The sequence below is a fragment of the Larimichthys crocea genome, chromosome XI, assembly GCF_000972845.2.
Source record: "Larimichthys crocea isolate SSNF chromosome XI, L_crocea_2.0, whole genome shotgun sequence".
Taxonomy (NCBI): Eukaryota; Metazoa; Chordata; class Actinopteri; family Sciaenidae; genus Larimichthys; species Larimichthys crocea.
The window spans coordinates 23186545-23211324 of record NC_040021.1 but is presented as its reverse complement, the minus strand read 5'-3'; the positions used below and the strand labels follow the sequence as shown (position 1 = coordinate 23211324).

The 24780-nt window shown below is 40.5% G+C and overlaps 1 protein-coding gene across 8 annotated transcripts in view; it reads right to left on the bottom strand.

Annotated features, from left to right (window-relative positions):
* The window catches only part of ehbp1l1a (EH domain binding protein 1-like 1a), a 53515-nt gene that overhangs the window by 11502 nt on the left and 17233 nt on the right, over positions 1-24780 (bottom strand). For 2 of the 8 annotated variants that reach the window (XM_027283877.1, XM_019273516.2), the window contains 15 exons: positions 24266-24466; positions 23989-24132; positions 22276-22491; positions 21983-22042; positions 21784-21889; positions 19063-19512; positions 14962-18900; positions 14799-14867; positions 14381-14599; positions 10210-13562; positions 10062-10116; positions 9639-9845; positions 8881-9402; positions 6098-8422; positions 5750-5864 (listed from right to left, as the gene is read on the bottom strand). In XM_027283877.1, the coding sequence (XP_027139678.1) occupies positions 5750-5864; positions 6098-8422; positions 8881-9402; positions 9639-9845; positions 10062-10116; positions 10210-13562; positions 14381-14599; positions 14799-14867; positions 14962-18900; positions 19063-19512; positions 21784-21889; positions 21983-22042; positions 22276-22491; positions 23989-24132; positions 24266-24466 (11981 nt within the window). The remainder of the gene's footprint in view (positions 1-5749; positions 5865-6097; positions 8423-8880; positions 9403-9638; positions 9846-10061; positions 10117-10209; positions 13563-14380; positions 14600-14798; positions 14868-14961; positions 18901-19062; positions 19513-21783; positions 21890-21982; positions 22043-22275; positions 22492-23988; positions 24133-24265; positions 24467-24780) is intronic. The other 6 variants (XM_027283878.1, XM_027283880.1, XM_027283879.1 and 3 more) reach the window with 5 other exon arrangements.

Below are 24780 nucleotides of genomic sequence, written 5' to 3'. Positions count from 1 at the left end.
GCTCTGTGAATGTTTGTGGTTGGGGGATAGAACTGAGGTAAGGCTGGGGTTACCCTGTACATTCGTGCACACAGAAAGTAATTGTTCTCACTAGGTTATGGGTTGTTGCCTCTGGTGTATTTTTTTCTTTTTCAGATATTTTGGTAGACCAGAAGGTCAGGCCTTTGTTTGTTCTTTTTGTTGCTCCCAGAGAAGGTTAGGCTAGGCCTGTTTTTATGTACTTTCCCCCCACATGTTTCAAAAACCTACATTTGTTGTTCACCTTTTCCATTTAAAAATGGAAAATAAATATCCTTTTTGACTGCCTCTGTCTTCCCTGAGTTGTTTCGTTGTTGTCAGAGTTATTGTTTCTGCTTATAAAAGGAAACGTAAACAGACACCATTGACCTCAAAATTCTTTTACCAGAGACTGGAACATCAATTGGCATCACAGGAACCGCCCTAAGTTGGTTTAGTTGTATTTCTTAGATCGATCTCAGTTTGTTCACGTCAATGATGAATCCTCCATGCCTACCAAAGTTTGTCATGGAGTCCAACAGGTTCTGCACTAGGACCACTTCTATTAGTTTATATATGCTTCTGTGGAGGGGGGGTGTGGTGCATCAGCTGCAGGAGAGAGGTGTGGAGAGGGCTGTCTAATCACTCTCTCCCTCTTTTCCAACACACAGTAGCATGCTGGACCAGAAAAGGAGCAGTAGGGGCAAAGTCAAGACAGCAGACGGCAGCGAGAGGCCTGCGAACGGCTGCAGTGTGGGACAAATTTGTGGCTTAAAGCAAAATCAAAAAAAAACTCTTAAGAACAGGCTTTAGACTCTGACTGTTTGTGCTGAGAGAAACCCATAGTGGCAGTAAGCCTGTCACAGCTTCCTTAGGGAATATTATTAGGAATCACTCTATTAATTTTCATTGTTATGCTGACGACACCAACTATATTAATCAATCAAGCCTTGATGAAAACCAATCAGTTAAACCCAAGAATGCCTAAGGATATAAAAAGTTGGATAACCTACAATTTTCTGATGTTAAATTCAGACAAAACTGAAGTTCTTGTAATTGGACCCAAACACCTCAGAAATTCTCTTTCTAGAGACTTAGTTACTTTAGATGGGATCACCCTGGCCTCCAGCTCCACTGTAAAGAATCTTGGAGTTGTTTTTGATCAGGATTTGTCCTTTAACGTCCCAATAAAACAAATTTCAAGGACTGCATTCTTCCACTTACGTAACATCCCACCAAATCAGATGCATCGTGTCTTAAGCGGATGCGGAAAAACTAGTCCACGCATTTGTTACTCTAGGCTGGACTATTGTAACTCTTTGTTATCAGGCTGCTCTATAAGTCTCTTAGGACTTTGCAGTTAATTTAGAATGCTGCTGCACGTGTTTGACAGGAACCAAGATCAGAGAACACATCTCTCCCATTTTGGCTTCCTTGCATTGGCTCCCTATTAAATCTAGAATAGAATTTAAATTCTTCTCCTTACTTATAAAGCTCTCTCTGGTCAGGCACCATCATATCTAAAAGAGCTCATAATACCTTACTACCCCTCTAGAAAAACTGCGCTCTCAGAATGCTGGGTTCCTTGTGGTTCCTATAGTTCCAAAAGGAGGGAGGCAAACCTTTTAAGAGTAGACTTAAGACTTTCCTTTTTGATAAAGCCTATAGTTAGGGCTGGCTAGGTCATTCTTCTTAGTTATGCTGCCATAGGACTAGACTGCCGGGGGACTCTCTCTCTCTCTCTCTCTTCTCTCTCCACCATCTGTAAACATACATATCTCATTGATGCATGTTACTAACAAAACTTCTTCCCCAGGTTTTCTGTGCTCTATCATCCAGCACAATTCATTGTCATTTTGTCAGTCATTGTAATTATACAATATGTTTGTGTTGATTTGTTCTGTACACGTGACATCTATTGCACGTCTGTCCGTCCTGGGAGAGGGATTCCTCCTCTGTGGCTCTTCCTGAGGTTTCTTCCGCATTTTTTTCTCTGTTAAAGGTTTTTTGTGGGCAAGTTTTTCCTCACTTGAACACGGGTCTAAGGACAGGGGTGTCACTCCCTGTACAGATTGTAAAGCCCTCCGAGTCAAATGTACTATGTACTTTGTGACTTTGGGCTATACAAATAAAATTTGATTTGATTTGATTTGATTTGATCTAGTGGCAGGCACGGACTGATAATCTGGCATACCGTGCATTTGCCCGGTGGGCCGACGTGCTATTTGGGCCGATAAGTCCCGGAATTTTTTATTTATTATTTTTTAAATATTGGACTGACCGGCCCATAACCAGTAGATCGCACAGCCCAAACACACTGTTTAACCAAAAAAAAAAAAAAAAAGGCTGCGCCAAAACTTTGTTTCCTTACCACCGGCCCTTACACGCTGACTGACAGGGGGCCGGCCCAATCATATCATGAAACACTCCCCTCTTTGGCTTGGTGCGCCGGTGTGCAGTTTGTTGATAGGTGCGACGTTTCAGTTAGAGATGAAGAGAAAATGCAAAGGTGGCAGATGCTGCGAAGTGTTTTTAAAGTGTTTAAAAATTATATAATTTTGTCCATGTTATGTGAATGCAGCTGCAGGTATCTGTACATTCCTAGTAATTCTAGGCTAGGCATATTTAAAGCCACCACCACTCACCAAAAATGGAGTGAAAGTAAGAGTTAGCACTCTCAATTTCTTTGTTCAACTAGTAGTCCTAGGGTGAGCTCTTTAGGCCTGGAAAACAATGGGTGTTTTATGTAGCTAGGGGGTAAAGACAATGTAAGTTAGCCTACAATGAAAGAAAATAACACTTTTTAAAATGACATAATTTTGTTCATTGCTAGTGTTATGTCCAGTGCAGCTGTGTTTGTTTACCAGAGAATCCAATAATTCTGGACCTGACTGCATCTTATGTATTATATATATATATATATATTATATATATATATATATATATATATATATATATATATATATATATTATGATGGCATGCCATTCAGGAAATTAAACCTTTGAATATATTGAATGAAGTCTGAATATATTGAATGAAACCTTGAATATTTGAATAAAGTCTGAATTATGGAATGAAACTTTGAATATATGGAGTGAACCTTGAATTATGAATGAAATTTGACTTAATATATTGAATGAAACTTTGCATATATGAGTAAACCTTGATATTGATTGTGAAACTTTGAATATATGGAGTAGTAATCGGTAGTAACCTTTATTATTGAATGAAGTCTGAATATATCGATGAAACCTTGATATATTGATGAAGTCTGAATATGATGATGAAACTTTGAATATGGAGTGAACCTTGAATATATTGAATGAAACTCTGAATATATTGAATGAAACCTTGAATATATTGAATGAAACTTCACTGTTGGCAGTGCCTGCAGCCATCTTGTGTAACAGTCTGTAAAAGCGAAAGACAATGAGTCAGGCCGCCCGCAATCTAGTTGCAGCGATATTAAGCAATGAGGACATGATAAATACACTGGCGAATGCGTGCCGAAATCCTCCCGAAAAAGCTCAATTTTTAACCGTGGCAGGCCTACAACAGGCATAAGGTTTCGCCATAATCTCATTATGCATTTGTCTGTCTGTTAGCAGTCCGCTGTGTGAGTAACGTGCCCAAAGCTGACAATGTGTTGCGGATCATAAAACACGTTCAATACTAAACTAAATATTCACCCTGCATTGGTCTATGAATGTGGATGATGCTTATTGTATCTAAACAATTTATGAAGAGCTTCTCTTTCAGTTCATGAAATCCCTGTAGCCGCAGCAGCTTCTCCAGTCCCGGAGAAGTGCCGCGTCAGAGAGCAGTGCCATTACGCACGGCCATTCACTGTGTTTTACCTTCATTAAATCACCTGAAAACTATATCAAGCTAACCATACAGTGTCTTGGACCCTTTCTTGTGTATGGGTGGAGATTGTACACTGGGTCAGGGTCGGACTAGGAACAAAATTCGGCCCTGGCATTGTTTCTCTGGACCGGCCCACCATTGGAGGCATTTGGTGTTTAGCTCGGTAGCTTAAGCAACCGCTCCATATGTGAAGGCTTGCTGCGGGGGCACAGGTTCGACTCCCGACCTGTGCGGCCCTTTTACACATCTTAACTCGGATTTTCTCTGCTCCTCCTTTCCTCTTTTTAGAACCTCTGTCGTCCATAATTTATTGTAATTAATATTCGTGCAACATACAGTATGAAGTTTATTTATAGACTGTATATGAGTCTATCCCTGTTTCGGTTTCACAAACCTAGCAACTGCATGGACGCATCCATTTGAGGGTGGGTGCAAATCGTAACTTCTGAACCTGTCATAAAGAGACGAATATTAACCGATATTAGCCAGTGCAACCCAAAGCCTATTCCAAATGGATGCAAATGGGCCGCAAGTCCATTTTGGGCTGCTGGGCAAATGTTGCAAAGGCTACAAAATAACAAATACATACATACAAAAAAACACCGGAGGCCACCGGCCCAATTGTGGCCGAGATGGACCGGCCCATCTGGCATTTGCCCGGTAGCACAGACTGCCAGTCCGAGCCTGCACTGGGTGTTGTGGGGCATTCCTGTGAGGTTGAAGGCATGCTGAGGTTGGCCTGATAAACAGCTGCCTGGCCTGTTTCATGTCTGCTACGATTAAAAAGGGAGCGAACTTCCTTGTCAGGAAAACGGTATTGATCAGGGGGATCGGGGGGATTTTGGCCCGTACACGCAGTGTTAATGATGTCCTCATAGTTTAATATTGCTGCAATGAGATTATTAGCGGACTGACTCGTTGTCACTCACTTTTAGCTATAGCATCCACACGTTACACAAGATGCCGTGAAGTCTGACGTCAGTCAAGTTTCATTCAATATATTCAAAGTTTCGTTCAATATATTCAGACTTCATTCAATATATTCAAGGTTTCGTTCAATATATTCAGACTTCATTCAATATATTCAAAGGTTTAATTTCCTGAATGGCATGCCATAATATATATATATATAAATAAAACTCACCCCACAGATCTGATCCATCATTTCTCATCACTATTCTTTTACTGTGATTGAGTAGTGCAGTGTATTTTTATAGTGTTAATAAATGACAAGTTTGTAAGTATTTAATGTGTCCACTCTCACTGATTCCTGTTAAGTCATTGCATGGCTCAAGGTATGTTGTTTTAAAGACTTGCACAGTTGCACCGAAAAGACTGAAAAGGTGTATTATCAAATGTTGTGGGCCGGTCTGGTCCAAAATGCCAGGGCCGATTTTTTTGTCCCAATCCGCCCCTGTCTAGTGGTGTAGATGCTGATTGCAACCACCTTGCAAATTATAGTGGCCGTGAAACAGGCGAAAAAGGTGATCAGTCTGTTTTTAGTTTCTCTCTTCTGGGCTACTGTAGAAATATTGCAGAATCCCTGGAGTCTGTAGATATAAGTCTCATTCTAAGGTAACAAAAACATAACAGTTCTCATTTTCACGTCATTTAGACATTAATGAAAGCATAGCTATATATATTATATACCGTTTCATCATTTTCTGTAAATAGTGCCCCCTAAATCTGACACGCTGAACTTTTCTGAATGCAGCTGCTTGCTGTTACTGGAAATGAGGATGATAAAAACAGAATTTGCAGGTCATAGAACCAAAATAATGGGCTTCTCTCTTGGGTTCACCACCCCAGTAATATTTTGCACATTACACAGTCATTTGATCATTTGTTTATATATAAATATCAGTAAGTGCAGCTATAACGTACTTCTGGAGAGACTGCCCCATCTGCAGGTCTTTTCTGAGGTGTTACTGGTTCCTTGGCTTGGTGGAGGCCAGTAACTTGTGACTTGTTGTCAGCTTCTTCTGGTTTGTCCCTTTGTCTGGAAAGACACAAAATGAAGCAATTTAGTAATTCCACAATTAAAAACATGTGTGTCATGAACTTGTTGTTCATGACAAACAATCGGTAACTGATTATTTTGCAAACCATGGGAATTAGAATATTTATGGTGTAAAGAGAGAGGATAATGGAAAACACACACATATTTCAGTTATGAGTGCATCCCCCCACACCTACACTCACACACACCTTAAAGTGTACTGACAATCTTACCTTTCTTCATCTAAACACCCAGCAGCTACGTCTACAGATACAAAGCCAAAGTCCAACTCTTCATCTCTTATTTCCTTCTTTGATTTTATTTCCATTGGTTCACTGTCTTTATCATTTTCTATATGCAGCCAGTCATCTTGAGAAGATGCAACAGTGGAAGCAAGGGACCCATCAACCTCTGTTTGCAAGACTTTTTGAAAGTCAGCCTGCTCAGACATTGCCTCTGCAGCCTTCTCTATGTCATCAACCGGTTTATCTGTAAAGGTCCAGTCTTTAAAGATTTCATCCAGTGCTTTCTCAGTTTCTTCTACAGAGTCTGCCTGTGGGAATTCTTCTGCCATTGCTGCTAAAACTTCCCGTTCCAACTCTGATACATCATCTTCTGCTTGGACTGTGACAAAACCTCCTTCAGAGATCATACTTGAATCCAACGGTGTTGTGCTTTCTTTTGTTTCCTTGGTAGTGACAGACATATCCTCTGGACTTCTCTGAGAGGATTCTATTTCTAGGGGGATATCGTCTACAGGTGATGTGCTGTCTGAATAAGTTGCACTGAGACGTTTCTTGGCCCGAGGCAATGGAACAGGCATGCATGACTGTTCATTCTGTTCTAATCTTTCTAATTCATGACTGATTTTAGCTACTGTGTCTGTTAGACAGGAAGGTGGTGAGCCAGAAATTGTAACGTCATCTGGGAATGACCCACTGTGACGTTTCTTCACTCTTGGTTTTGGTACAGGCAAGCTTGAAGCTTCTGGTACCTTCTCTGAAATATGACCCTCCTCCACTTGAACACTGTTCTCAGTGGTCGCTCTGTTTCTCCTCAACTTCACAGGGGCCACTTCTTCTGAAGATGTAGAAGATGGATCCCTCAGAGGAATAATGTGGAAGTCTTTGCTTTCTTTAGGACTATCTGGCCTTGTTGCCTGTGGCTCCTCTACATGGGAAGACTTAGGTGTGCTCTCTGTAGCTAAAACATCATCTGGGAAGGAGCCACTGAGACGTTTCTTTACACGAGGCTTTGTCATAGGAATAGTTGTTTGTTCGTGCTTCTCTGCCTCTGCTATCTTTGATGCGTCCTCTGATTTATAGGTAGATGTAATGCCAATTGTAACAGCTGTATTGTCAGCTATAGCTGACTGCTTTATATCTTGAATTTCACCCATAGGTTTTATAGACTCATTGTTTGCAACATTTAGATTTTGCTGTGTAATTTCCTTGTCACTGTCAATTTTGCCAGATTTTCTTGATGGCAATCTCCTGCCATGTTGTGGACGTATCCTCTTGATGATTGAGAGAGAAGAAATTTGATCAGCATGAAATACCTCTGGCAATGGGATGACACTCTCAATTCCTTTTGTTTCAGCAGGAGGGATAACATGAGAAGAGGTCTTGTCTTTCTTTGGCCATTCCAAGGTACAAGTGGTTTTCTCTGTGACCTTTGAACAGACCAATTTTGGGTCTGCCTGTAGAGATGCATTGTCAACAAAATTGGTGGTTGTTAGGTCCTTTCCTCCTGCAGGTTGTGAAGGGATCATTTCAGTGGCTGTTTGACAGGCTTCATCATTGCTCTGTAATTGTTCAAGAGCACCAGAGACATCAGAGCTTATCTCACATGGTTGAGGAGGAACAGAAGAAGAATCAGAAGCTTTCAAAGTATAACTGACTTGCAGTTTCAAATTCTGTTGGTCAGTTTTTGGAACAGATGGCTCTCTAGTGACACCATCTTTTCTTCTCAGAGGTTTGCAGGGTGCGGTTCTCTGTGGAGCTTCGGGTGGCAAATTACCATCTCTTTTTTTCACACGTGGAGGAGGGACAACCTCAAAGCCTATCTGCACAGATTCAGCTCCCTCTTTTTGTCTGTAGACACCAGTATATGTTGTTACTTGAGCACCACTTTCTTGGGCATGTTCATTCTGAGGTGCACCTAGAGGACCTCCACTATCTCCTGTGTTTATGATGTCAGGTGGGGCAGTTGCAGGTTGTGTGAGAATGATCTCATCAGTAGCATCTTTCCTTATAGACACGACTGGAATAACCTCAGTGGCAAGCTTGACAGACAAATTTTCAGTTTTTTGTTTGCTGTCTGGTGTATCCTTCCTTCTGAGTGGCCGTATTGGAACAGTGTCTTTTTCAGAATCACACCCTTGCTGCTGCGGTTCTGGAACTTTTCTCTTGGGCTTTCTGCCTCGCTGAGGAACAGCAATGTCAGGTTGTTGTCCAACTGGTCTGATGTGTTGAAAATCTGAGGATTTGTCCATGAGGATCTCTTTATTTGCACTGGCATCTGTCAGAGATTCATTTGATGCAGGCTGCAGGCTTGTTCTTAAGGAAAAGAAAGGACAAGCTTCAGATTTGCTGTTCTTTATTTACTGTCACATAGTTGTACCATGCACCCAATCTCCAAACTATTGTTCTGCTTAAGCAGCAAGACAGCAATCCGATCTTAATACACAGTGTAAACTAAAGTGCCCTATACTTTCAATATTTTGCTCTACTTATCCACATGCACCCTTTTAAAGAAACAACAAAGAAGCACACATAGGGAACAAGGACAATATTAACCTCAGTGTAGAAAATGTTTCCAAAAACGCAATATTACCATTCCACATCACAATGCCAGCTCTCACAGCCATTACATATAGTTGACCATGACAATTCCCTTAGTAGTAAGCACTCATAAGTAGAACAAGAGACAATGTTATCACCAAAAATGCAGAACAAGTACACTGTCACACCGTGCAACCAAATACTAAGCTGGAACATTGTCTCCCAGAACTCACCCTTTATCCAGCTGTGAAGAAGGCGACCCTGTTTTAACCTCATCATGTTCTGTCTCGGTCGTTTCTAACAAAGTTTCAATGTACACTGATGTTTGAACAGAGTCCTGCCCTGTGACTGATCTCTGCTTTGTATCAAGAGTAGTGTCTTGTTCCTCTACCGGTTCACTATCATCCTTTGATATTTCAGTGATATCTGCCTCTGTCAGTGGTGGCCATTTCTTCATACTTGCACAAACTGAAAACTGATCATCAGTATCTGGTGATGGAAACGCTGACTGATCATCAACCAAGTCCCACATGTAAGGCTCGACACTTGTTGGATATTCGCTGTCATGACTGTCTTCAAACTGGTCCTCTGTCTTCTGGGTGGGATTTGTGTTGTCCACATATTGTGGAAAAGGCTCATCTGGAGGGTTTGATTTCTTGTTTTTTGGATCCATGGAAGAGACAGCCTTGGGTTGGTGATCCACTTCAGCTAAAGTAAAGCTAGATGGCCCCAAAATGGATGCTACTGTTTCATAACTGTGAGACATGGATACTAGAGTGAGTGAGTGAAACGTGGAACCATGCAAAAACAATGGTTTCAATAAATATGGAGCTAAACTTTGAAATGTTAAAATCTGCATTCTAAAAATAGAATGAGAATGAAAAATAGAATGAGCTAATAGGTGATGTGATTCCATTTAGGCTTACCAATAATCAATGCAAACTAGGTTGCATGCACCACACTATTAGTTTCAGACCAGCCTTACACTTACCCTTTGTGGAAAACACCCACAATGGCCTTGACTAATCCTGAGGTATCTTCCTCTTTTGCGGACAAACAGGATTCTTTCTGTTTTTCTGTAATTGTCCCCTTTGTCTCCAATACTTCCCAACCCAAGACTCCCATTGGCTCTGATGTGTCCAATGGATTCGCCACTGTTTGGGTTTCGTCTGCTGCTATCGTCACTATTTGCGATTTGCTGAGGACCCAAATATAAAGGATCTGAAGGTGACCAACAGAACTTCCCAAAAACATATATCATGAAACACACCTTTACAGAGATTCTGAAATTTACCATGCACTTTATTGTTATGTTACTAAAACTACCTTTTATTAGTCCAATCAATGTTAGGCAAGCACTAAACTGATTCCTTTTACAGCAAAAAATGCAAGAGCACAGGGCCCTTCTACTTACCCTTCATCTACACAAACATCTATGCTTTGCTTTGCACCACCTTTGAATCTGTCCTCTGTCATAAACAACAAGCAAACATAGTAAAATATATGAAAAAACAAGACAGGAAAGGTGAATGTGACTACAACCCTACCGCTGTATGTCTCACCATATGCAAGTGCTGTGCTGTGGCTGGTAAAAGATGTGGAGAAAACATCAGGAATTCTTGTGTCTTCCTGATATAACTGAGGTGACTGTGCATGAGGCAATTCTTGTGACGTATGCTTCTCAGTAGAACAAGGGGATGGAGTGGTCATTGTTTCTTTCTCTGTTGGATTCAATTGTGAAATGCTGGGGAACCCAGGAATTCGAGTCAAATGTGGACATGATGGAGCCATTGCTACCATGTACTGCATTTCATCCTGTGTGTGGTCATGTGTCGCTTGGAATTTTGCAAAAATCTTCTCATTCTGCAGCTTCTCAATAAAGGATTTGCTGTGTGTTGTCCTAGTTTGTATATTTGTACATTCAGCACTAAGCATCCTTGCCGATGGAAAACCTGGGACACATGAAACACATGGAGCAGATGCGTATAGGCTGACCATGTTTGGTTCTCTGTTTACAATTTGAGCAGAGGGAAAGCCACATACTCTGGCCTCTTTTGGACAGGATGTCACTAATGTCATCATGCTATGCACGTTGTAGCAATATAGTGGGTCCTGTCCAGCAAGTTGCATAAACATTTTTGCCCTCTTCTCTTTAATCAAAATCTGTTTTGTTTCATTTAGCCACCCTGTGTTTGAGGATGGAGTCAAAGATGCAAATCCTTTTAAACTTGAAGCACAGGGGCAGCAAGGTACAAAACTTATCATATTAGGTTCAATCTTAGATTTGGCTTGAGGTGCAGAGGGGAACCCAGGGATTCTTGATGCTTCTGGGCAAGTTGGTGCTAAGGCCAACATTGTCTTAAAATTGTCTCTGTCTTGAATTGTACTGTGTATCACAAAAGCTGTCTCCTTTGATGGCTTATCACATAAAGTGTGTGGATCCAAAAGCCATTGGACTTTTGAGGCTCCTTCAAAGGATGTAAATCCAGGCAAACTGGATACTTTGGGGCAAACAGGTACAAGCCTTAGCATACTGTATCGTGGGGCAGATGGGAAGCCTGGAATCTTTGAGACTTCTGGGCAAGAAGGAACCAAAGCAACCATGTTGTTTGTGTCGTCTGCACTAATAAATGAGCTGTTAATCCAAAACTGAATGTTCTTTTGGTGTCTGCGCATCAAAGAACCCAGTTCAGCGAACCAACCTTTGTCTTTGTGCCCTTCAACTGATGAAAACCCAGGTATGATAGAAACTTGGGGGCACAAATGAAGGAGGTTAACAGTATTTCTGCCATAATACACTATTTTGCGATTTGAAATAGATGGGAAACCAGGAATACTTGACTCTTTAGGGCAGGACGGTACACAGGAAACCATATTTTTCATTATCTTTTTGTTCTCATTTGATGTGTCAAATATGATTGCTTTCTTTGGTAGGCTCTTCAGCATTGACCCCTTTTCTGTTACCCATCCTACACTCATATCCCCCTGAAATGATGGGAATCCAGGTATTTTGGAATCTTGTGAGCACAATGCAAAAAGGCTGATAATATCTGGGGCACAACACACAGTTAGAGGACTTGGATGAGAAGGAAATCCTGACACCCGTGCTTCTTTTGGACAAGATGGCACAAGGGAAACCATTTCTTTCATTGCTCTCTTATCTCTTTCATGTCTGTCAATCAGTATCACCTGCTTTTCTTTCATTCTTGGTTCAAATAGTGGCTCCCCGCTCGTTGTCCATTCTTCTGAGTTATGAGATGATGGAAATCCTTGTATTCGTGACACTTTGGAGCATGAGCTTGAAAGACTGACCATATCTGTTATGTCAACAACATTCATCTTCATTCTGGGTTTTGATATGGAAGGAAAACCAAAGATGATTGATTCTCTCGGGCAATTTTGTGAAACAGAAACAACTCCTTTCATGTCTCTGTCCGTTTTATTGTTCTCCAGTAATAATACAGACTCCTTTTTAATAGTTTTTCCCCATAATGGCTCATGAACTGAAGGCACTGAAGGAAAACCAGCCATACTAGAGCTAGTTGGGCAAGATGGAAGGAGACTGACCGTACTAAACTCATTATAGCATACTGTAGGTTCGATAGCAGATGCCAATCCAGGGATGGATGCTTCTTTTGAACAAGTTGGGGCTAAAGCTGTTATGGCCTTTATCTCATCATTGTGAGATATTTCTTCAATCATAGTTGTGTTGTTTTTTGTGATTTCCTGTGTTACCCCCAAGGGTTTGCAATCTGTAGCCCAGCTTTTGCTCAAATCTTCCATTAATGACGGAATACCTTCAGTACTAGTTTTGGAGCAAGACCTTAATAGGTTCATCATATCAGGTTCTGGAAGTGTGGGGCTGTCCGGTATGTTTGGGAAAGATGGTACTAAAGGTCCCATTAGTTTATTTTTGACCTTCTCTTCTGGTGACACTGTTATGAGTTCAGTTTTAATTTTCTCCTCCAAAAGTGGTTCCTGTTGTGATACCCAGGATCTGCTATTTGTGTCACTGATAGATGGTGTACCAGATATATTGTATACATCAGGATACATATCCACAAATACTAAACTGTGTTGTGGTACAGATGGGAATCCTTGATTTCTGGCCTCTCTGGGGCAAGTGGGTACCAGTAAAACCGCTTCCTTCTTGTTATTTTCATCATCCTTTTTTGGAAATGGCTGTAAAATTTCTTTCATTTTTGATTCTTTCTCCCAGATCGGCATTTGATCTAAAAGCCAGTGTTCTTCTTTGATAGTCAGTTTGGATGGCATGCCAGCAATGTTTGTCATATTGGGATAGGTTTCCATAAAAGCGGACTGTTTGTACTCAATTTCAGGCTTTTCATAATATGGCATACCTTGTGCACTAGGGTGGGAGGACTTTTTATCCACCATTTGTTTTACTAGATCTGTCTGACCTTTTGAATAAAGGGCACTCTCTGTGGTTATAATTTCCTTATCCTTTGATGGCTTATCACAAGTACACTGAGTGTCCAGTTCATTTGTTTGTTTAGTAGTAGCAGTGAATGCAAACAGATCTTCCATCCCAGCTTCTGTCGTTGTCTTTATGTCATCATCAGGGTCTAACATCATGGAAGAGAGACTTGTGATCATGGTCGAACTGGGTAATGATGGAACCATGGTGACCATTTCTTTTGTCATTTTCATTTCTTCCTCTGATGTGTTTCTTGTCACCTCTGTGGTCACCTGTGGTAGCTCCACCCATAATATGGTTTTGTCTGTAGGACATTTTACTGTAGCCACCTTTGGTAGCTCCTCCCATAGTATGGCACTGTTTGTAGGATGTTTTTCTAACTGCTGTTCAGCATTATTTATTTGGGTTTGGGATGAGGGTTCTGCTGCATCAGCAACAAATGGGCTTGAGGGCTGTAGTGAAGCCATGTTTTCATGTCTAAAGAGAAGGTAAATACAGAGTTATAGTCAAGTTTACCATTGGAAGATGTCAAATAAAATAATAATGTATAAGGGCATTCCCATAAACAACAGTATAAATACCAAAAGTTGGAAATATAACTGTATACCACTTAACAATATGTATTTTACTCTGATGCATGCAATTTCAACAAATACAGTCCACTCCAAACTTACTCCATTCTGTATTAAAACAACTCTACATTAGAGGTAAGAAGTTGCACTCATGCAAACAAAACATCATGCAACCCGGATTTGCTTCAGCTGATTCTACAACAACCAGTGCTGTAAAGCCAGTGTTATTAGTGGGTGAGAAGAAATATTCAACAGGAGTATTCTTCACACTATGAATTCCTATAATACTCGGAGTTGTACAAAATATAATGTACATAAATACCATAAATACCAAAATACCATATATGAAAATTTCATATCTTTCTCTGGCAAAATAAAATTAAGAATTAAAAACAACATTGTTTTACAGCTTTGTTAGAACTCTTGTCCAACAATCAAATGTTTTCTTAAATAATTACTGTTTCTGCTGTCATCTGACTTCGCTGATTTATTTTTTGTTTTTTCATATTGATGTGCGCTTGTATTCTGCTGCTGTTTAGTTTTCGATTCTCTATGGCAACCCATTTTGCCCAGAAGCATTATTGTTAAAATTCAACCATGAACAACAAGAAATAAAGCCTACCTCAAAAGCACATTATAAATTAAAACCATGCAACACACATCACCACACCTAGATCAAACTGATAAGAGCAGAGGCCAGGTATTAAGGTCTCTCACACTTACCCACTCTCAGAGTATCTAATACATTCTTGATCCACAGTGTCATAAAGTGTAGCAATGGCATCCACTGATTCTACTGACAAAGTATTATTTGACTCTTCTGAGGGCATAAAACTATAATCCACCACAGTAACTTCAGCAGTCCTTGCTTCTTTACCAATAGTATCACCCTTCTCATAAATTGATGTCTGGGTGTCTTTAGTATCCTTTTGACCCAAGGAGCTGAAACAATGACAAGTGACAAGACGGAAAACCTTGTATAAATTTGGTGAAGTCAAAACTACACAAAGTATAATATATACAACAAAATCCAATTCTGCCATAATTTAGTCATTCAGATCATGATGAGATAAAGCAGGTGCATCATTAGAGTAGAATTGTATCACATCATTGCATCACTGTGCAAACAAGGTCAACCCACCTCTTCCACTTAACACTCAAAAATAGTGGCATGTCAGGTATGGAGTGCCACATTCTGCAATACAAGTTTCTGAAAGCAGAATCGGAAAGCATATGTTTCAGAAACTAACCCACTGTGATCACAGAGAACTTCAACTTCAACTTCATCTCTCAAACTCACTCACCCTTTATCTAGAACAGCTAATTCTTCAGCCTCAATCGGTTTCCAAACATCCTGTTCATCTTTATGCATCTCCAAAGTTGAGCACGCATCCATCTTTGTTTTCTTTGTGTCAAGATCTGATCTGGTTTGACTGGTCTCCTCCCATAACATCTCAATCCCATTAACTCTAGAGGATGGTTGGTCCACTTGGATTTCAGATTTTGATGATGGTAAGTCAATGGCCTCAATGTAGCAGGTTGATGACTCACTTGTAATTCTTTCTTGTATATCTTCTGGTACGTCTTGGCTAGGAAATATGGACTGCATGGATCTTTCACTGACTGAAACCTTGCAAAAGGAAGGTTCTTCTAGTGACAGCTGTTGACTAATCAAGTTGTCTCTTTCCTTTTCAATTGTTTTAACTGGCCACCCCTGTCCTGAATGGTGTATATGCATTGATGGTACCCCAAGCACAGAAGCTTTCTTTGGACAAGATGGCACAATATTCACCATATTTGGAAACGATCGTAAGTCAGGTGGTGGAATTGCTATTAAGCCAGAACTGGGAGCAATGTCTAGACAAGAAGGTTCAAGAGAGACAATTGCCTTCACTATATCTTTGTTAGGAAAACTATATTTTTTGTAAGATGGACAGCATCCTTGTGTTTCTATTATCTCCATTGGCCAGCCCCCTACTTTAGAATCAGAAATAATTGCCACTTTTGAGGGGAAACCAATGATATTTGACTGTTTTGGGCAACATGGTAACTGTATCATGTCTGTAATTTTTTCCTCAATGGCATCAACAACATGGGGTCGTGGAGCAGATGGAAATCCAGGGTTCAGGGATTGTCGTGGACATGATGGAAGCATACTCAGCATTATTTCTTTGTCCATATATGACATTTCCTTAACTGCAAAATCTTGATCAACACCATACCTTCTATTAAATGGATTTTCCCAAACTCTATCCCCACCAAAATACCAGCCATCATCTTCTTTTGCATTATTTTTTGCAGGTAGACCTGGAATTTTACAGTGTTTTGGGAACGTGCCTAAGGATTTTAACATGCTGGGAGCCTCTTTCAACAAAGCCTCCACTGGTTTCTCTCCTACCTTAGAGGGAACACCAGGAATATATGAGTGCTTGGGACAGGATGGCAACATAGATACCATAATTTTAATTACTGCCTTTTCTCTAAAAAACATATTATGGTCATGTATTACCGAGAGTCTTTCTGGATTTATTAATGGCCTTTCCCATACTGGCAATTCATCTACACACCATTCAGCTTCATCAGACTCACCATGGAATCTAGAGGGTATTCCACAAACTCTGGAATGTCTTGGACAAGTAGGCAGCAGATTGATCATACTTGGTATATCTGCCAACATCTGACACGGCACAGATGGAAAGCCTGGTAAACAGGCTGTCTGTGGGCAGGAGGGCAATATGGATACCATATTCCCAATCATTTCGCAATCAAGATAGAATACATTAGCATCCTGTAAATGAAGTGTAACTGCAGACTTCTCCTGAGGTAGTAGCAATGACTTTCTTTCCACTAGCCACTCAGATTGTTTGGTGGTGTCTCTAAGTGTCATTCCAGGTACTCTAGATTCCTTTGTACAACTAGGCAATATATTTACCATAGTTGGGCCATCAGTTAATGTTGGCGTCAGAGCAGATGGAAACCCAGGTACACTAGCATTCTCAGGGCAAGAAGGAAATATTGCAGCCATACTTTTGGCAGTGTTCTTATCAAAACATGAAACTGCATTTACAATCTGCACTACCCTTTTGATAGATGGACTATCCCACTGTAAACTTTGATAAGTGAACCATTCATTGCAGCTAGATAAAGAAAGGTTTTGTCCAGTCTTTGAAGGCAAACCAGGGACTTTACTATATTGAGGGCATGAGGGCATTACATTATTCATGCTGGGTTCTGGTCTTGGAGCAAAGGGTAAGCCAAATATGTTGTTTTTTTGTGGGCAACTAATCAACATATTTACCATATCTTTAAGGATTTCTGTGTCTTTTGGTATCCACTGAACAATGTAAGCTTGTGCTGTCTTCTCTGGTCTCCTGTTAATTAACTGCTTCAAAGCATGCCAATCTCTGTTATTTGAATCGTTGTGATTGTGTAGAGAAGGCATACCAGGAGTTTGGGTCTGTTTAGGACATAGAGTTACAAGACTAACAATACTCGGTAACAGCTTTGTGGGGGCTGTAGGCATACCCATAAGGCAAGTTCTTCCAGGACATGAGGGCAGCATTGCAACAGAGCTGAACATTTCTCTCTTGTCTAGATCTTGAACAGCAACTGATGGAATATCTTGAATCAGAACTTCACCTACATTCAAGAGCTTTGTTGTCAAAATATGCTTGGTAAAATCAAAATTTTCAGCTTGAGCACTAACTGGCTCCTTAGAGGGTAAACCAATGACTCTAGTTTTTCTTGGGCAAGTAGGCAGAAAATCCACCATGCTGGGATCTCGCCCCGGTGCAAGTGAAACATTACGCACATTGGGTTCTTCTTGTGACAAGGAGGGAAAACTAGAAATTGTTGCCTTCCAGGGACAAGATGGTAGCATATCAACCATATATCTTAAATGTTCTTTATCCTCACGTGACAGTTCCTGAACCCGAACAGGGTTATTTCTCAATGGTTTATCTAAAATTAATTCCCTCAAAATATGCCAACTGTCATTACATGCCATAACTCTTTGTCTACATGGCATACCAGCAATTGTTGTCTCCTTGGGGCATGTAGGGAGAAGACTGGCCATACTTGGAGTATTTGAAGTCATCTGCAATGGTGCAGACGGAAAGCCTGGAACACTGGCTTTTTTAGAACATGTTGGCAACATGGCCACCATGACTTTAATCATATTAATATCACTGACAGATTGTTCCTGAACACAAGACATCTGTGAAATAAATGCCTCTTTTGTCTGCAATGGTTTCGTCCACAGAGAGCATCTGTCCCAAAACACATTTCCATCTCCTTTCATTGATCCAGCAGAAGCCAAGCCTGGATTCCTGCTCATTCTGGGACAAGAAGGTAAAAGGTGAGCCATATTTGGTTCACGTTTCAAAGCGGATGGAAATCCAGGAATACTGGCCGACCTGGAACAGGTTGGTGTTAAGTGCACCATATTTGCAATTCCTGAATTATCCTCATAAAGAAAGCTGACATAATCTGAATACTGGAGTAATGGAAAGTGGTGACTGGGTAACTTCTGAAACAATAACCTATCATTAGGCCAAGCTATAACTTGTGACTGATGTAAACATGGCATGCCAGGAATCTTGGAATTTTGTGGACAACTTGATTGTAACTTAATCATACTTGGAACTCTCACTGTTCCTTCAATCTGAGCTTCAGGCTGTAAAGTGACTGGTAAATGAGAAATAGAACTCTCCTTTGGACACAATGGACCATGCTCCATCTCAGATATGTACATACACTTTTCTTCTATACTGACTGTAGAGCTTGGTAACACAGGTTCCTTATCTCTTTCACACAATGGTCTTTTATCCATAGACCAAGGCACATTTTCAGTTATCTCTTTCTCCACAGAATTTTCTTGGCCAAAGTCATGGACAACTAAGCTTTTTGTAGATGATGATACATCCATTTTAGATTTTTCTCTTTGTTCTGATAAATTATCATTTGTGACCTGCTGTGCAGAGAGAAACCCAAAATTAGAGTCCAATCTTGAAGTGACTTGGTCTGAGGCAGTTGTGTTGTGTATGATTTTCTGATCCATAAAAGGTATTGGAACAGGTGGGCTGATGTTTTGAGTGACACTTTGTGGCTTCTCCTGCTGGAAATTTTGCACAGTGGACCATTCTCCAGACTGAGCTTCTGGTGTTTTGTTCATCGCCATTGGAGGACAAGCAGAATTGGCATGTCTGAGACAAGATGACACTGAGGCAGCCATGCTCTCATTTCTGAGGGAGTAGAGTATACCAAAATGTATGTGAGAACAAAAAGATTGTAGTGCTTTAAAAGCTATTAAAACTACCTCAGTAAAATATATTCATCTTAACTCATCTCAATTTTCAAGACTTTAAAATGGGGATTTAACTGACAGAGCACCACACTACACTTACCCCGAATCCATAGTGTCAGCCTCCTTTTTATTGGCCACTGCTATCCTTCTTATTGGTTTTGTGCCTGAGGTTGTAGCAATTTGAGGCAAGTGCAACAAAGGTCCCTGAAGAGATCTGGAAGTAGGGTGTGGTTTAGGAGGAACAGGGGGTTTATATTGAACAGACTCTGGTTGGGCTACTGGATTCCCTAATTGAATGGACATCTTGGACGAGTGACTTCTTGGTTTACACAGAAGCTCCTTGACTGAGGCAGATGTGTGATCTTGAAAATCAGGGTTTTTCATATGTGAGGAAGTGAAGGAAGGGAGTGTTGGCTGGACGTTAGGGAATGTCCTTGGTGGCTTTGATTCTGTCTGACCCATCTGTGTTTTTGGCATCTCAAAATATTTTAGCCCTGGGGCAACGGGTGCTCTGGAGCTAAGGGACAGTAGTGAAGCCATGCTGTCAGGTCTGAGGGACAAACAAATGAAGATCAGAGTTATGAACTAAGGAAGTCCTCCTCCTCCTCAATAATGCAGTCCATACCAAAGCCATATTCACAGAATTCCACTGAATAGAACACAAGCAAAAGAGCAATGGAACTACAAAAATGAATACATGTCAAAATATACAACAAGAGCTTCAAACCAAACAGAGTCACCATCCAAACAAGCGTTTTGTGATGAATAACGTAAGTAATGATCAGGTCTTGCCAAGCAGCAGAAGCCCTTTATGATAACACCCTGAAACAACATTGCCAGACCAGGCACTTGCTACATCAACATGACTTTGACTTTGCAAAGATGCATTTCAAGATAAAAGAATTTTCCTTTTCAAAATTCCATATGCTAGACAATTTCACATGCAGCTAAACAAGCGTGATAACAATTTTTGTTTCTATTGCCAAAGATACAGCCACAGTATTACAAACAGTACAAGCTGCTCAACAGTGGGCACCAGGGTCTTGCTTTACCAGATTTTACAGTGAAAATAAAGGGCTATTAAGGATTTCTGATATCTATATGTGACATAAGACGACACATCCTGCATTAAAAATACATTTGAATAATGTAAATTTTATTTATTTATTGTTTGTTTGTTTTAGACATTTTTGGTTATTCTGATTGGACAAACCTGCGACTTTTTGCCTCTAATTGCAGCAGAGTTCTCAGTTTAATGTTATAGAGTTCTCGATTTAACCTAGAACTCTTTAAAACCAGAAACCCTTTCAAGCAAAACAAATGGGGAGTTTGTTTGTTTGTGGCATGCATTTAAAACCGAAGCTGCTAACCCAAGCCTAACCAATTAACAGCAAATGCACACACAAACATGCTACACTACATTATCTATCTGAACCCCAGAAAACAAGTGACTTTTTTTTATTTTTCGGTTAAAACCACCTAGTGATAAAAAAGAGATCCAAAACAAGCCCATCCTCAATTCTAACAAATAACACATCCAGCAGAAATTGTCCTCTTTTTTACTAAATGTCAAATGCAAGTCTGTTATTTCCAATGCGCCTCATTTTATAATATTTGTCTTTTCATCGACATTAATTTGGTAAAGTAGCATATAGTAACCAACATATGAACTTTGTTGGCCATGCTTATGTATCAATTTAAACAAACCAGCAAACCAAACCTGCAAAATGAACAAAGCACCAAAGTGGGTTTACTAACAGTAATTTGAATCAATGATCACATCAAAAATATTGCTTAGCTTTTGCTGTCTCCTCAGTCTCACAATTTCAGAAACCCTATCATTTTACTGTAAACGTGTCTCTTAATGGGTATACTAAAGTATTCTGTACTGAGTTTCACCACAATCCCTGGGATGATGAAATCATCTCTGATCCTATCTAAGGGCAGTCCAGCTTGGCCTTATATGAGAATCAGCCTTGGATTCAGAGGTATTCTTTGGCAAACAGACTGACAGTTAAGGAGCTCTGAGCTGACAGCTCTCAAACACTGCAGTCTGCAAAGAGTACATATTGCAGGCTTCCTACTGTTACATATAATCTTACAAGCCACCATTTCAATACAGCTTATAACTTAAAAAATAAACCCATGTTTGTTTAAATAGAAAAATTTGTATTAAAACATAATCGGCAAGTGCAGATAGCCTTTGGCTTTGAATAAAATGAGACCAGATAGACTCAATGTGTTTGTCGCCATATGTTTATGTAGTAAAAGTTCTTGACAGTATGATTAATCTGATAAATATGATATTACTCTATTACTACACTCTACTACTAAAAACCTCTAAAATGCCCTAACACTGTTAAATATACATCGCAGCATGCGCTTAAACATATTTTGTTATTTTAAATGGCATCACCTGGCATTAAATTTCACACACGGCTCGCAGCGTAATTCTGTTTAACTTATTTTAAACTGAAACAATGCATTAACTTGTCGTGTTTGTCACCATCCTGCCTTTTAGATTTAGCCTTTTGCTGCCAAGCACTTTGTTAGTTTTATTTTGAGAAGTGCTTTATCAAAATATCTTTGACAAAATGCCAAATCTAGTCATGCTTTGTAAATACTCATGCTTACATCTTTAGTTACATATGCAATTCATTGTTACAACTCATTTAGTACACCTGACACCACAAATAGACAGCATCTACATTAACAGTATTGAACTATCTGAGGGTGGATTATTCCTTTACAGCTATGTCACACCAAAAAACAAAAACAAAAAACACCAAACCGAATAAAAGAGATTTGTAGATTTACTCACCCTGCTGATGCCTTGAAAACCTCGATTCCAAAAGGTGTGTCTCTTTTTCTTTCTGTAGCCTTGAATGGCTCTGCCTTCCGACTGGCTGGGGCTCTGGGGTCAGGGGCTGAATAACATACAGAAATATAAAGTTAGCCATGTAGTCATTGCATATAGGTATCACTTATTCTTCTGCACTGCATTTTGTATTGACACTCACTTGTAGGTGTTGTGCATTGGTTATCCTCTTCACTCAGCGTGCTCAACTGTCTTTTGAATTCTAAAAGAAAAGAAAAGCATAGAAGAGATTCAACAAAAAAAACCCTGAAAGTTGATGTTCATATGCCACCACACCAGCACAGCTCTTAAACTGTATATTTTAAGTGCGGAATCAAGTGTTGAGCTGCTGAAAACAACCAGCAGGGGGAGTCATGTGCTTGTATATTGGTGAAGTTGAGTCAATGCTAATCAAGCAGGAACAACATGACTCATTGTGCCTTTTTGATTCTGTACCTGCATCGTGGTCACTGGGGGAGACTAAGGCAGTTTGGGGTATATGAGGCTGAGAAGGAGGAGGCCCACAAAGCACAAGATCAGGGGAAGGACTTAAAGGAGAAGGTGAGGCTTTCTCTACTGCAGGGGTGACCTGGGGTCTCCAGGAAGAAACAAATCCAGACCCTTCCTGGGGTTTCTGCTCCAAAGAATGACCAGTGGGCAAAGAGAACGAGGCTGACAGAAAAGAAACATGATGGGGCAGAGGGGTGAGAGAGGGGAGAGCAGAGGGGATGGAAGGTGGAATATCAATGACCCAAAACTTAACATATGCATTACCAAACCAGTTTAGCATGCATGTTCAGTTTTAGTACTTGTAGTGGTAGCTGGAGGGGTAACTAACTTCAAACCAATTTTCTTTTCCTAGGATGGCAAAGGAATTAGCCCCCCTACTCTGCCTCTGATTGGCTAGTACTTGTTGCCTCTGTTGGGTTGGGTTGGTTTGGATTGGGTTGGATTGGATTGGATTGGATTGGATTGGATTGGATTGGGCTGGATTAGGTTGGGTTGAGTTGGGTTGGGTTGGGTTGGGCAGGTTCAGGTGTGAGGAGTGAAATTGGTTAGAGTTGGGGTAATAATATCAGGGTAGGCCAATCAGAGGTAGAATAGGGCGGGTCATTCCTTCATCCATCCTAGGAAAACAAATATAAGTTAGAGAGAAACGGTAACACAGAACACGGAAAAGAAACAATAGAAGCCACAGAGGTAAAAACAGCAGAAAAAAAGGCATGGGATAAATATAGAACAGGGTCTTAAGGAGAACGTGCACAGAAGGTTCTTCATGAAAGTCCTTTTCAAACATGAACCTCATACATAAATGTGTTGTAATTTTACAAGTCAGTCTCATTTTTGAAGAATTCATTTTCCCATAAGAGTCACAATATCTTACTAGATCAGACCTTGTAACACACTTCTAACTTTGATGTTTGAACTGAACAGTGTCACATTACATGTTAAGAATACATTGAGAAAATATAAATCAATTTAACAAACCACTGTGACTATCTGAACTATCTGTGTGAAATACTGTGAATGGACTCATTTTCAAGTTCAAGTTCAGGACCCTTATTTGTTCTTGAGGAGCGACTGAATCTAAAATACAACAACACAGTGTGAGACACACAGATAAAAGAAAAAATGTTATGGCCAGCATTATTACGTTTTCTTAAGCTGCTTTCACGCATGGGATATGTAAGATTGCTGGCTTCAACTATGTGTTGAAGTAATGTCTCTGTATCCTTCAGAGAGAGGTCCAGTATGTTAATGTTCCTGACAGCTTTATTCAAACATGACAAGGCTCTGCACAAGTAAGAGTAAAGTAAGAGTATTGCCATAATTATGTTGTCAAGGAGATTGTTCTTGTGTCAAAATAGTTAATAGAGTAACTGTTTTCTATTGTTTTCCCCTTTAATCGACACCAACGGCTCACAGAAGGAATATCCAGCTAAGTGATTTACATACAGGATGGGAGCAAATATGAAATCCTGAGAGTAATGGCTGATGTCAGATTATATAAAACAGACAGTGTAATCAAAGCTTCATGCTAGTAAATCATGTGTTAGGAGAAGCTTCCCTGGGTTTAGGTAAGAACACAGGAGTGCAGCAGGGAGGCTGAGGCTGGATAACAGGGGAGGATGTCAGGCTTGAGTTAGGTTAGAGGTGGAGCAACATTACATGGCATCTCTATTCTCTGCTTTTTCTGCAGCACTGCAGGCTGTTCGGGATCTTTGGTAGAGGGATGCAGAAACTTAGGAGAGAGGCCAGGTTGTGATAGAGGGGCCTGAGATTTGGGAGACCTCCATTCACTCTGCCAGGAAGCTGGGAAAAAAGAGGAGGAGGGAACAGAAACATGGATAGAGGGAGATACACAAGTGAAGGCAGAGTAACAAGTGTTTGAATTGAAAGGTGTAAACCAGCCTCTGACAGGATAAAACATCTCCTGTCCCTGTACCTGTCTCAGGGGCGGATGGCAGACTGGTTGGTCTGGTGAGGGCAAAGCCTGGCTGCCCCACAGAGGTGAGGCGAGCTTTAGGCTGTCTGAGAGAAGGTGGCGGTGGAGGTATAACAGGGAAGGAGCTGAGAGGAGCTGAAGATGAAGAGGAGACAGACGAAAAGGAAGGGACCCCCTGTGCTCTCCAGGCACTGGGACAGGCTGAGAGTGGAAATGGAAAGAATAAAGAAAAGAAAAATAATGTAGTGATGAAAAATGTTGGAACGCTTCAGTCGCTTAGCTTAGCAGTTGTCAAGTCAGTAGTTGTCGGGCATGACAAACAGTTTGCAGACTTTACTCATGTCATATTGTTTGATTTTTCTTACATTAAAAGCTCTGAACTGATATCACTTAACAGTAGCATGTCATTGCTACCATATGTAGGAAACTATTAAACGACTAGTCTCACTGGATCTGGTGATCTCTGGCATCAAGCTATGCACTCGTGTCTAGCTATGGCATGAGCTACAGGTGTG